At 36.4% G+C, this 15,363-nt stretch overlaps 1 protein-coding gene across 1 annotated transcript in view; it reads right to left on the reverse strand.

Annotated features, from left to right (window-relative positions):
• LOC150090312 (chorion peroxidase-like) overlaps positions 1 to 15,363 on the reverse strand; it is a 60,085-nt gene that overhangs the window by 22,995 nt on the left and 21,727 nt on the right. Inside the window, exon 5 of the mRNA XM_090390259.1 lies at positions 8,169 to 8,324. Coding sequence (XP_090246385.1) covers positions 8,169 to 8,324 — 156 coding nt within the window. The remainder of the gene's footprint in view (positions 1 to 8,168; positions 8,325 to 15,363) is intronic.

Raw genomic sequence — 15,363 nt, forward strand, 5'->3', positions numbered from 1 at the left:
ATGGAGCTATGACATCTGCTCCCACTGAAAAAGCTGTACCTAAATTTGTAAATTTGTTTACTGTTAAACTGGCTACTGAAATTTGTAAATATTTCATATTTAGCTGTTATTTATGTAAGTTGACATCCACTGATTGTAAAAACTGATTTATATTTCTCATATTTAATGTAAATGTGTTCGTTTATATGGAATGTAAATAATTAATTGTATTACGGATCGCCCTCCTGGCTGAATGGCCGTGTAAAAGGGGTACAGACCATATTTATTGGGTCAATAAACTAATTTAATAATAATAATAATAATTTTAGTTTAACACATGTTGATCATTTGTGCAAAGTGCCATTTCGCCAGACTTCAGATCATGAAGATCAGATCGTTGTTGTTGTTATTGTTGTTGGAATGGAAGCTTATTAGAGTACGGTCAAAATGCGCCTGTTACTGTGTAATGTTTCAAAGTAATAAAAAAATAATAATAAATAATAAAATAAATAAATAAAGTATTATATTAGGGTCACTTGGAAAGTTACTTTCAACTACCTATGTGTATTGTGCCTGTAAATTGTGTGTGTTCTCTGTTCGATTTGTCTGCTTTGCTGGCAAAAAAACCTACTAACTTAGCCACGCAGTAAAAAAAAAAATCCCACAAAACTTTCTCGGATCATGGAAGGGATCCGAGACCGAGCTTTTTCCACTCAGTGTAGGAGGATGGCGATAATACCACTGTGCTACACGAGCAGACATGTTTTAAAATCGAAGATGGGATCAGAAAATAATGATAAATAAATTTGTATGAAGAGCCATTTCACTAGACCTCAGATTTATGGGTAGCACTGTTGGAAGAATTTCCGTCCTACCCACATCGCCAGTGGAAAAGACTTAAGTAAGAATCCCGTGAACGACCCAAAGAATTTTTATACGCCCTTTTCACAACTAAGTTAGTCGGTCTTTTTTTTAACTTAGTCAATCTTAGGCGAGGGCAGCATGGTTTTTCTTCCCGGAAACTCGAATTTTTCGTCCAGCAACAGCAAATCGACCAGAGAACACACCCAATTTACAGGCATATTATATACGGTTTAATACGGCCTAAGATGCTGAAACGTCTAAAACCTTACAATAACCAATATAAAAAAATAATAAGAAGAAAATGAAAAAAAGAAAAGAGCTGTAATTTCAAAAATGCAGAAATTCATTTGCATCTAAATGCGTACGAAAAAAATGTTGATGGATGGCCAGAAAAGTTTGCAAGTTAAGAAAAAAAAATTAAAACTGAAATTATTGGCTGTCTTGATATGTGTGGGCCTATATTTGTTGGAGTGAAATAATGAAACCGATAAAAATTAGTTGAAGCCGTAACTTTTTTTTTAAGATTACGCTTTTATAATATTGCCATTCAGCATAAATACAATACATTTAAACAGATTTCTTTACTGCTGGGATGTATCTCATTCGTAGAAGTATTTATACTACAAGGTTCATCAGAGCAATTGTAGCTGATCCGCTGGCAATCTCTAAAACACCAACGTACTACATATTCTGTAATCAAAACAGTTTTTAAATGACCAGATTTATATTTTAATTCCTAAAAATATTTACATTGGTTTTGCCTATTTCTGGGGAAGCAGAGCGCAATATGATAAAATATAAATAGCCAACTATTTCTTAAAACTAATTCTTGTTTTGAATAATTAATGATTTTAATATCAATGAAATCTCTTACCACATTTTTTGACCATTCAGATGAAGTAATTCTCAAGACAATTTCAATCAGTTAAATTCAATTTTTATCATTTTTATGCAAGGTCAAATAATAATTGTACTTTAGAAATTGAAGAAGAAGAATCTTACGGTTATAAGACTTTATTAGCAGATTAAAATTAAAAATATTTACAAAATTACAAAATTTTGCAACAGTGTCTACAAAATGAATCGCATTTTGCTAACTGATCTCGTAAAATTTAATGGCTGAATATGGATTGCTGAATCTTAAATTATTAATAACTTATTTAATCCATATGTAGGATGTTATAATTTTAAAAAGTATAGTTAAAATATATAAAAAAACAAGTATATAAATCTGAACTATATTGTATGCATATATAAATCTTATACTGTATATGTACATAATATCGTATTATTAAAATGTATTTTCGAAAATATCTAATTTCTACACGTACTTGAGAGAGTGGCGCTGTGAATCGAAAGTTTTGGTAACAGACGATTACGAATAAATAATTCAGTTATGGAAGTTTGTGTTGTTTTGTGTTTGGTGACATGAATTATTAGTAAGTCACTCTACCCTAAAGATGAGAATCTCCTTAGGTCGATCGCAGGACGCTGTTTCTGTTGGCAATGAGGTTAGTGAATTATTATGTTAATATTAGTCAAATTTAAAGCAACAAAATGACGCCATAAGCAGTGCCTCTGCAGTTTCGCAATACATTAAAGCAATGTATAGCTTCTACATTTATTGCCTGTATATTTTCGAAATCTGCTAATTTAACTAATATGGTCATATAAAGTCATATTACTTTGTCAATAAAAGTGAATTGTGTACAGTATTTTAGGAACTTAGTATTTAAGAAAGTCATTAAAACAAAGTTGGTATGTTTTATATTCACTAATTAACAACAATTATACAAGTTCCTGAACGTTTCATGTTGATGTCTTAAAATTCTTAGTGACTTAGATGATTTTATTAAGGTAGGAGAATACTTTTATTTCTTCATTTTCAAGCAGAATTAAAATTCCAAGGATACAAATAAAACATATATTCACCAAAGAACTTTCGGGAAAAGAAAATAAGATAATTAGAAGAAAAAAAAAAAAAAAAAAAAGGCCTTGAGCTTCGATAATAAGCATGCAAAAATAAATTTCGCAACCACCGACGAGACGTGAGATTAAGGCATAAAATTAAAAAATAAAACTTTATTAAAATACTGAAAAACTAAAGTACAGTATGACGAAAAAATTTTATAGAATAAAAGTTAAACTATGTAAATAGAAAAATCGCAATAAGAATAATCAGATAAAGAATCAAAGAACCAAAAGCATTAAAGTGATAAAGACAAAATATAGATATAACGCTTTCGGTTCAATGTAAATTAAATTTCCATTTATTAAAGTAAAAGAAACTTTGGTTAGGCTTCAGTACAGGGCTCTTACCCATATATCTTTGCGACAATGAGTGATAGGCAGGTCTAGCTCCGCCCACTGCTTCGCAGTGATTGGCTGCTTATATCACCACGATTTTGCAAGCTCGTACAGCCGGTTGGAATACTATGTACAGGCCTGGAAACCCAACGTTTGTAGTAGACACTTTTCTCCCATTTGGCATAATAGCATAGTGTTTAGGGTAAGGCGACACCTGTGGTCTCCCACAACTGCACCATCTGTACTCCACGATTAATGAAAGGAATTAATCGTGGATGCTACCAAAAGTTTCATAAATGGCCCCTCCGTAGCCAGGTGGGAAGGAGCAGCAGTGCGTAGCACACGCTTCTTGATTAGACCGGGGTTCGAGCCCGTGACCACCAAATACGGAGGATGCGGAAAGGTCAGGGAATGGCCGCCGCATATTCCCGGAGCAATATGGCCTTAGTTGCTAATGCTCCTAAAAATCAAATAACAACATAAAAGTTTCATACCTATTAAAAAATATTGTTCAAGGTTTAGGCCTAAATGGTTATCAAATGAACTAATGAAACTCGTGACAGAGAAGAAAAAAGCATGGGATGTATATAACTTATCAAACGACTCAGAAGCCTATGGCATATATAAACTAGTCTGTAATCAGGTCATAAAGGAGGTTAGGCAGGCGAAGGCAGATTACGAGAAATCTTTGGCAAAAGATGCTAAGAAAAACAGCAAGGATTTCTTTACTTATATAAACTCTAAAAGGAAGGGGATGAATCTGATTGGTCCACTTGACATCGATGGTTCGACTGTTGATGATCCTGCTCAGATAGCAAACAAACTGAATGAGTATTTTGCATCTACATTCACACATGAGGAGTTATTAAGGTTTGAAAATAGCAGAAGGTTATCAAATTGTAGCAGGGTACTTAATGATTTTGTAATAACTGAGAGCAAAGTGGAGGAGAAATTGTTGAAGTTAAACATAAGAAAGGCACCTGGGGTGAATGGACTCTATCCAGTTATATTAAAGGAGGTGGCAAAGCAACTAAGAAAACCCTTAGCCATAATTATGAGAGCATCCTTGGACTCAGGATAGGTCCCCACGGACTGGAGATGTGCAAATGTATCCCCAATTCACAAAGGGGAATCGAAGGGTGACACCAGTAATTACAGTCCAGTTAGTTTAACTTCTGTTCCGGGTAAAATATTGTTGTTATTATTATTATTATTATTATTTCTATGGTGGTACCTAGACTTCTGCCTGTCTCCACCTGATAAACTGAATTTGTGCAGAACCTCTGCAAAACAGGCCTCTTCGCCACCAGGGAGCAGCCGACACCTGTTATGTTTGTTATTTCGTTTTTTTTTAGGAGCATTAGCAACTAAGGCCATATTGCTCCGGGGATATGCGGTGGTCATTCCCTGACCTTTCCGCATCCTCCGTATTTGGTGGTCACGGGCTCGAACCCCCGGTCTAATCAAGAAGCGTGTGATACGCACTGCTGCTCCTGCCCACCTGGCTACGGAGGCGTCAACCGACATCTGGACAGCTGCTCCATGATGGCTACCCCTAGGCACGTAGTACCGGGCCTGGGCTTACTATTCTAACAGTGCCTTATGCACCAAAATCCGCACCCACCGGAAGTAGTGCTATACTGGTGGGTGCCAGCGATCTCGCTCCCAGGCTGCCCAGACCTGAGAGACAGCAAAAAAAAAAATAAATAATAAATAAATAAAATAAATAAATAAAATAAAATAATAATAATAATAAATAAATAAAAAGAATAAAATAAATAAGTAAATATAAAAAAATAAGTAAATATAAAAAAAATAAGTAAATACTGTATATAAAAATAAATAGATAAAAAAAAAACTGCTACTTGCACAGTCGATCGAATGGATACCATGTTGTAAAGACTAACTCGAACAGCCTTGTTTGTAAGATCTGAAAATCTTACAAAAATAAAATATTTTTTTTTGACTTCCGAAGTTAGTTTTCCTTTTTGGATTCTTGCCGTTGGTAAAATAAAATGGTAATAGCGTCAGTTTCAATAAACAAGAATTATCCAGTAAGGATTGTAAAATTAAAAGGTAGGAGGAACGAAAACAGTAAAATTAGCTTTACATCCGTTAAAACAGAAAACTGACGGAAAATACTATAGCAAGCCCAGCAGGAGGTTCGGCGCAACAAACAACTTAAAGTTTATGAGGGGTCACACACCGGAAACGCATTCGGCAAAACGCACACACAAGCCTCTAAAAATAGACGCGATGGTCTCCAGTGACACATTTGTGGTTTTTCTGAAGTGCTATAGAGACAAGCTGTGATGACACAGGAGGAGTTGTTTTGATACATTCGGCCTACATGAAAGAGCTCAACGGATGTCAACAGGTTGGAAATAAAAAAAAAAAAAAGGAGAGGGGTATTGTGAATCACGTGCTACAGGGCTGGCTGACCTACCAACGAATTAAAGAAGAAAAATGGAAAAAAAGATAGAGGGGATTGGTAGAAACCACTGTGGGAAGGCGTGACAAACTCGGAAGAAAAATTGTGGATGGAGACGGACAGGGGGAGAGTGAGTCAGTGGGAGTGAGTGGTGGTGTGGGAGAAAAAATTAGTGAGTCAGAGTTGGAGAAGAAAAGAAAGGAATGAGTTTCTTTAGATAGAGTAGCCGGTGGAGAAAAGTGGCTAAGTTTTAATGTGTAGTCAGTAAGAGGGGTAGATAAGGTTTAAGTGAACAGTTAAGTCGTTGATTTAATAAGTTAGTGAGAGAGGCAGTCGAGTAAGTGGAAAGATGAAGTTGAGGTGCAGAAGTCGGTCAGACAGTCAGTCAAAAGTAGACTGAGTTTCGAAGTGAGAGATGAACACGTGCCATAGAAAAGGGGGAAAATTTTTCAAGATCCTTAAAGTAGATGAGAAGGAGTCAACTCCATTATGAAGGAACGAGATTGCCTGATATTTCTGAGAGCAATTACGCTGGAGCTGATGAAATCCGAAGCCGGACAAAAAGAGTACAGCCATTCTGATCAGATGAAAATAATGCGTCCTTAAGAAATAAAAGGTACCCAAGAAAGAATCCAGTATCTTATGTCTCACCAAATCACTGGGGGAGTTATTGTGAGATGCGACCCAGATAGAAAAGATCTCCTACTCGCTTAGAGAAGGATGTACCGTGAAGTCTGCCAAGTTATGTAAGTAAGTGATTAGTTTGCTTAAGTACTCTCACCATCACACCGACTATAGACACCCGATAACCAATTTATCAGAACTTTTGATTGAACACATATGTATAAGTAGTACTATATTGTAATGAATAAGTTAGTGAATGGTATGAACTGAAGTACCCAGGGCAAGTCAATATATATAAATAAATTTTGGAAGGGAATAGATATAAAATTTTTGAAGTGATTTGCTCAAGTCATTCAAAGCTTTAAACGCACCTTAATCAGATCACTTTGCACAGCTGCTGCAAGTTTTCAAAATCGAAGCCTTTCTTGGTAAGGGGCACCCCTTTGTTCCCCTCACCAATCTTGTTGCTCTTCTTTGTACCCATTCCAGCAGCTCTGTCTTTCCTAAAATGAGGCCTCCAGACCTGTATGCAGTACTCATGATGTGGTCTGACCATTGCCTTATACAGTGGAATAATCACCTCCTAATCCCTGCCAGAAAAATTCCTGTATATTAATGACAAAACCCACGAGCTCCCCTGGCAGCCTTTCTACAATCAGAGAACCTCATATCAGACTGCACAATTACTGATTGACATTAAATATGGCATAATGGTCCAAAAGAATATTCTAAATAAGTCCTGAAATTTGAGAATCTGTTCCAAAATTTTCTCTTGAAAGGAGGACTGCAACTGCAAGGTGTTATAGAATTAAACTGGATCTAAAACTTCTCTGGGGAATCAACAGAACTGTTAAAAAGCTAGTTTTTTCTTCTTGAGTAATGCCGTTAATATTTGGTTAAATAAGTGAATGACTAAGTATGAATTTTGGAAGGGGATAGACGGATGTCAGTAACCCCCGAATGTGCAAGTAGTTAATTGTAGAAATTTGATAGTAATAATTACCTAGATTAGAGAAGGTTGTAGGCTATAATCTGTTAGAAAACAGAATAATGATTTATACTGAAATTAAGAGTATCGGAGCTTTATCAATTTGGAGTAGGAATTGTTTTGTAATGAAAGGAGAATGTTAATAGATTCTTTTGAAAGTCAATTGAACTCAGGAGTAAGGAAGTAGAAACATTTTGTTAGTTTAAAGGAGGGGATAGTTGATTATGATTTATGTAAAGGAAATAGCCCTCCTTGAGTTTACTCAATAGGCAAAATACCTTGCTCATATACATTCTGTTATAAGAAGATGAAATTAAATCTATTTGGTCATGAGTTTAATAAATTTCTTTTGTTTGATGTATCTATGTAAAAATGTCCAATAAACTGATTTTTTTTATACAACATTTGTGTGTCTCTTTGTTGTTCTGAGTAAAAGCCTATCCAAAGGGAATTAAACACATCAAGGAGATTTTCCCCTAGAACTTGGAATTTTCTGTAAAGTAATAGTCAGATTTGCAAGTGGGGATAAATAAAAAAAAAAAAAAAAAAAAGGGGATATATACGAATATATAAAATATATATATATACAAAAAAAAATAAATCCACCCCCCCCCCCACATGTTCATTCTGTTCACGTCATCCCGTTCAAGAATTTCTGGCCAAAACGAAATACACCCTTCCTTTCCCTTAACTCCCCCTCCACACCGGATCTTGTTTCCTCCGATTTCTTGTTTACAAAGATGAAATCGAAACTCAAAGGGAAGTGATTAAACGATGTTTTTAAGATTCAAAAAAATCGCAGGAGGTACTTGACAGTACTGTATTAAAAAAAAAAAAAATTGAGTTAAACAAATCTTTGTTTTTGAATATATTCTAATAACCTTTGGGTATCACCTCGGAAAAACCAGACATTTGCCAGAGAATGAGTTTTTATTACACACTTCTTAAGAATTAAATATTTCGTAATAGTCTCACCCAAATCACAACTTGGACATAGGGCAGAACGCACGAACTCAATGCAGTTCACTCCATTTCTTGGATAAAAATTGTCACTCCTAGGCACTTCAATGGCAGCGCATATAGAATTTCGATCACGCTGCAGCGGACAACAGCTAATTGGTTTCTCGTCCCCTACATAAAGAAAATAGATGAAATATAAAGATATAATTCACAGCTTCAGTTTCACAAACTCGTTGCGTACATAATAAATAATAAATAAACTTTCTGTTTGTACTCCGGGACGACCAAACTGTCAGAAGAGTTCAAAAGATAGACAGAATACAAGAAACAGCACCGTATTCAGCAGTCACGGGCTTGAATCCCGGTCACTCAAGGCACGTGTACTTTTGCACCCGCGCGCCTGACCACTAGGCTGGGCGCCTCCGTAGCCAGGTGGGAAGGAGCAAAAGTGCGTAGCACACGCTTCTTGATTAGACCGGGGTTCGAGCCCGTCACCACCAAATACGGAGGATGCGGGAAGGTCAGGGAATGACCACCGCATATCCTCGGAGCAATATGGCCTTAGTTGCTAATGCTCCTAAAAACCAAATAACAACAACGACCACTAGGCTACAATCACAATACACGAAAGCCTGGAAGTGACTGCTTCTAGGCATACATTCAGTCAAGGAAAGCACAGTAATATCAATGATGAGGCCTTTTCATGTAAGGAGCTCATTTTCTTGTTTTCATTCGGGCCCACAGAAATTCTTGTTGCTGCCCCTTATAATGCATAAACTAAAGATCCATATTACCATTATGAAGTATAATTTCATTCCACAAATTTCAACCCTATAGTGCAGTGGTGTCCAACCTTTTCCCGCAAAGGGGCCACAATCAAAGTTAGATTTATTTCGCGAGCCGCACTGAGCGATTTGAGAAAAATTAGTGTTACATTTTCCATATCTTATTACATGTAAAATTTCTGTTTTCATGTTAACGTTTTTCATTTTCAGGCTATATATAAAAAATTCAAATTCCCAGCACTGTTATGTGCGACAAATCTATGTCTCACTGATTTATTTTTTAGATTTTATTAAAATTATATAAATAAGACTTTTTTTTTCATTTTTTTAATATTGTTTTTTTTTAAATACCTTAAATTTGCATTTAAATGCCCACTTTAGAAAATTTACAACCTAAAAGGATCACTACTTTTCGATATTAAGGGAAATAAATAAATATAATACACCTAAACTTGAAAATTTGGAAAATTTTATTAAGTACAATACACAATATCATTTACTGAACAAAACTTAACATTCAGTGAGATGATTGAGGCTGGATATTTTTAGGTAATTATTCAAAATTTGGTTGAAAATTTGGGATGCCAATTCACAATATGGAATAAAGATGCTCATCTGTTATTCTGTCTCTTTTTAAATAATTATTCGATTTCATGCATGAAAAAATTTCCTCACAAATATAAATTGATCCGAACACAGCAGCCATTTTCGTGGCATTATCTTTCATTAGTGGAAAATCTTCAATTGGGAGAGCCTTGTAGAATTCAAGTAGTTTATTTTCGAAGTCCATATACACAGAGTGCAGAAATCACACGATACCTACCTAGTAACGGGTAGTCTCGCCTTTTGCCCGGATAAGGGCAGTCACATGGCGAGGCATTGAGTCCTCTAGTTGACGAAAGCGTTCCACAGGTATTTCCATCCATGATTGCTGCACCGATGTCCATTCCATCGCATTCCTGGGTTGAGGATCCAAAGCTCGAACGGACCTTTCCACAGCTTCCCACAGCATCCACACGTAACCTGGACCGTTCTGAGATGCGTCTAGACGTACCAGAGGTCCCAAAGTGTGCCTGTTGAACGCGCTCAAGACCGTTATCGACCGTCCAACTGCCCGAACAGTTCCTTGTTGACATGACGGTGCATAGTTTCGTGCGGTTTCCGCCAGAAATAACCTCCCGTCCGCTCGAAATAACTGGAAACGGGGCCCATCGGACCAGGAGACCCATCTCTAACCATCCAAGATCCAGTGTCGGTATTCTTTTGCCCAGTTGAGGCGGAGAGTCCTGTGTCGTGGTGTTAGCAATGGGACTCTGGTGGGTCGGCGGCTTCCATAACCTATTGCGACTAATGAAATCGGCGGAGATTTGTGCCACTTTCTCTCCGGTTGGCTGAAACAATGTGAGACAGACGTCGACGGCCACGTTCATTCACCACCTTTTTCCGCCCACAGCGCTGTCCGCGTTGAGATGTTACTCTGTATGTGGCGTTTTCCCGATACACTCTTGATACCGTCGAACTGGGACAGTACAATTGCTATACCACCTCCGAGATAGAGTGACCCATGCGTCGGGCACCCACTATCATCCCTCTTTCAAAGTCGGTTAACTCAAGACGTTTATCCATACTGACATCCAATTACTGTTCACGTGAATGCAGTGAACCTATATACCTGCCAAGAGGTGGGTTCGCCACCTAGCGAGAGTTATTGTTATTTTTGGTTTTTAGGAGCATTAGCAACTAAGGCCACATTGCTCCGAAGATATGCGGTGGTCATTCCCTGACCTTTCCGCATCCTCCGTATTTGGTAGTCATGGGCTCGAACCCCGGTCTAATCAAGAAGCGTGTGCCCACCTGGCTACGTCCTGCCCACCTGGCTACGGAGGCGCCACTAGCGAGAGGGATGACAGCGTTGCCTTACCCAGGAACCAGGTATCCCATGAATTCTGTCCTTTCAATGTACTTCTTTTTGAACCATGTTTGTCTTGAAAATCAATAATTTCAAGTTGCAAGCTGGGATTGTAGTTTTCAGCCATAGAAGTAAATGGATTCTCAAACAAGACATAACCTTATGTATTTTTTATGGGATCTTATATCAGCAAATCGACTTTCAAACTCGTCAAAAAAGTAATTGTAATAACGAGAGGTAACGATTCTTTGGACATATCCGTTTCTTTTTTTGCTTGGTACAACATTCAAAGTGAACTGAATGGTTGCCCAATTTGGTATTTAAATAATAACAAATCTGATTTGTATGGTGACATCAAATTAATTCTGAAATGATTTGATGTCACCATACAAATCAGAGACTAATTTTCCTTTCCCTTGTCGTTTTAAATTAAGAACATTTAAATGACTAGAAATGTCTGTAAGAATTGCAAGATGAAACAGCCACTCTATATTTTATTGGTTTTCCTTTTTCTGTTATAAAAATATCAATTTCATGACGCAGTTTAAAGAAATGATACAACAGTTTGCCAGGACTAAGTCTGCACAATGTAAAATTACATCTTTGTATTCAACTTCAATTTCTGAAAGAAACTGCTTAAATATACGATGATTAAGGCCATGTGATATTATAAAATTGACAGTTGAAATAACCCCATTCATAACGTGTTGGAGGTTCAATACTTTCGCACAGAGAGCACAATGCAGTGATGCACAATGATGCATAATGCAGTGATGCACAATGATACATAATGCAGTGAATTCCAATCGGAGGTTCAGCTCCGATATATATCCTTTTCTTGGTTATTCTATTCATACACCCAATGTTTTCACCAATCATATTTTTTCTACCGTCAGTTGTAACTCCTAGCAGGATTTTAATATTTAATCCTAACTTTTCATTAGATTGGCAAAATTTTTCAAAAAGATTTTCACCTGTAGTTGTTCCGTGTATACTTTGTAGATCAGCTAAATCTTCAACTGGTACAAAATTATCATTAATTCCACGTATGAAGATAAGGAGTTGGGCTGTGTCATTTCCATCAGTGTTCTCATCAAGTGCCACACTGAAATATTTCATTTGTTTTAGATTTCCAAAAGTTGTTCAAACAAATTCTTTCCAATATCTTCTGCTCTTCGCATGAATGTGTCGAGACAAACTAATGTCTTGTATTATTGCCTTCGGACAAAAACGTCTTCCACAACTTTTAAAACAAATAAAGTTTAACAAATTCATCATCATTGAAGGTTTACTTTCAAAAGTGCTCAATTGTGCAAAGTGATAACTGGCACTTACAGCAGATAAATTTCTTGACTGATACGTTTTCAGTGTGTATTGTTGTTTTCTTAATTCGGATATGGCTCGCGAGCCATAGGTTGGACATCATTGCTATAGTGTATCAGTAGAAGGAATCCAGACGGAGATTTCTTTGGAGCAAAAAAAAAATTCGTTAAGAAAATCAAATTCTAGTTAACGACACGTTGATTACTTCTTTCATCATTATTATTATTCTTGCCACTAGAAAGCGCAGAGCTGAGATAGCTGGTTTTGTTCTTGATCAGGATAATTGAAAAACTATGTTTTTTAAGGAGTGAAAAGAGTTTTTTGATTAATTTACGGTTGGAATTTTGTGAAATTTAATTATCTGACTTACCTTTATGGCAGATAATAATGAAAATATCTCAAAAAATGTAACTTATCACTACAAGTGAAAGCAGTATTATGTTATAGATGCAAATGGATGTAATAAAACTGTTGATGCTCGTTAAAGGCAACCGTATAGGGTAATATGGGTAAAGCAGCCTGCCCCACCTTTTGTATTTATTGAACTGGCTATTATAATGATATATTTCCTAGGTATTGCTTTCTTTATTGTTTTTTTTTTCTTTTTTCTATGTGATCGCCATTTAACACATAAAAAATTAGTTACACTGCATATTTCGTAAATCTTTCCAACTTTGCGAATAATGTTTTAAACGAAAGACTTACATTTACAGAAAATAGTTTTTAAAGTTATTAAATGGCGGCTTGTTCGGAGTTTCATCTGACTATCTTTGGCATAGAGTATTTGCACCACCTGTAGGTATAGATGCGTTATTTATGAGCGGTGAAAGACGTCCTACAAATTCTTTCTTTTGATTTTTTTTTTTTGACACATCCGACATTTCTCCGAGTGTAGTGGACTGTTATCGGTTCTGCCAGGTCTGTTGGAGATACAGAGAGAAAACACGCCTTTCTCTGTACCTCAAATAACCCTGGAAAAACCAATGACTCGAAACAACGAAATTCCAAATAACAAAGCAGTTTATTCCAGACATCAGCCAAGTTTTCCCCAAATCTCCGTCCTGGTTTTCTCCCGTCTCCCCACTACATTCTTATTAACCAGTCACGGCTCCTTCAAAGGATAAATTAGCATAAATGGGACTCGTTCGGGATCCACTCTGTCAGCGTGGACAGCCTGAAGGTTGGAACCACATCGTTTATGATTGCCCCAGCTAAGAGGATCTCTGATGCATCCTTTTTACAGAAATACAAGATATCTCTCTAGGACCCGAGTATATCTACCTCAATGATGCACATCGCTACAAAACCTTCTTAAATTTTAAAATGTATATTTTCACTAACCCTGGTTAAAGTAAAATTTTAAAAAAATCATGGATTTTTCTGCGGGATTTCCATTTCTAAAGTGAACTTAAGTCTGGTATGTATGTTAGTACAGAATGTCCTGGATACATTTAATAACATTTAAATACATTAAATACATTTAATGTGTTTATTAGTAATAAGATATCATCCATATATCTACCTTAAAACGTTTTATTTGGGAGACGCGGCGCTAAATATACCTGTTCGATCTTATTCAGATAAATTTCAATAACCAATCCATTCAAGCTATTTTTAAATTTTACTTTAACCAGGGTTATTGAAGCCGACGAATATCAGGAAATTTTTGCGCTGTTCGAACTATAATCCTTTCACATATAAACGGAGCATTATTTTTAATCAGTTTCACAATGCATATATATATATATATAGTTCCATGCAGGATTCCTTATTGGATGAGCTTATGGAACTTACAAAAAGATTTTTAAATAGGGGTTATTCATTAGGTATCATTATGCAAATTATTCATCAGGCAAAATATAAATTGGAGACAGGTACAACAAATGATAGAGCGGATCATAAACATTTTATTAAAGTTTCGTATATACAGCATTGGAATAGACAATTCATTAATATTTTTAAGAACACTGAATTTAAGATTGTTGCACAACCCATGAGTAAACTCCACGCCGTCTTGAAACATAGAGCGATTGGTGTAGTCCCTACCATGGAAGCTCATAACGTTGTTTACAATATTCCTTGTGGTGGGTGCAATTCTGGTTATATTGGCTCGACCCAAAATTTACTTTGATAAGGATACAGCCACATGCGGCATCGGTTAGGGCAGGTAGGACAGGTGCCTCGGAGCTTGCGTTTCATGCGATCAGTGATGAGCACGTGTTCCTTTTTAATAAATAGAAAGGCCTTAATACACAGCAGGAATATTTTAAATTATTAATTGCTGAAACGTTAGAAATGAGATTAAATTTAAATAAACTGCCGACTCTATTAATATACGCAGACCTTATAATATTTCGGACTCGTGGACTCTAACGCGCATGTATGTAAAGTAATTCATACATTGGTCTATATAAATAATCTCGTGTCAGGTTTCGATAATTTTTATATATAACGGGGGGATATCATTCGCGTATGGTTTCGCACTTCTTGTGAACACGGAAAATCCGAATAAGTTGGTCACTTAATTAATTAGTAGCTATTTTTAATTTGATTTATTTAAGACTAAGTATGTGGGGTGGGTTCATATAATAATATATTCATCCGCGATTGAGTGTCGAGAGAATTACAGCCCTACTAAAAAGGTATGAGGTTTCCTCTTTTAATTTAAAATTATAATAATAGGATGTATTGGGCTGCACTGCTCTTTTGATTCTAATCACAATATCTGTGTATGAAATTATCAACTGTACTAAAATAAAATAAATTTTCTGTTTATACTCCGGGACGACCAAATGGTCAGAGGAGTTCACAAGATAGACAGAATACAAGAAACAGCACCATATTCAGCAGTTACGGGCTTGAACCCCGCTCACTCAAGGCACGTGTACTTATGCACCCGCGCGCCTGAGCGGCCGCCGTAGCACTAGGCTAAGGCGGCCCTTTCTAGTTTGGTGGCGTTGGCAAACGTTGGCTGGTACAACCTAATTAATTAAATAAATAAAAAAATAAATTTACTATACAGCAGATTATCCTTAAAAGTAACGCAGTTTCAAAAATGTGACCTTGAAAATACAGATAAATCGGTCGGACAGTATACCTTGATTTCAGAATATGCATCAAATGAAGCCCTCGTGTGTAGCACAGTTGGTAGAATCGCTGTCCTCCCTACACCCGGTGTTAAAGACCTAAGTTT

Source organism: Mastigoproctus giganteus, chromosome 2, assembly GCF_048544385.1.
Source record: "Mastigoproctus giganteus isolate SK-2022 chromosome 2, ASM4854438v1, whole genome shotgun sequence".
Taxonomy (NCBI): Eukaryota; Metazoa; Arthropoda; class Arachnida; order Uropygi; family Thelyphonidae; genus Mastigoproctus; species Mastigoproctus giganteus.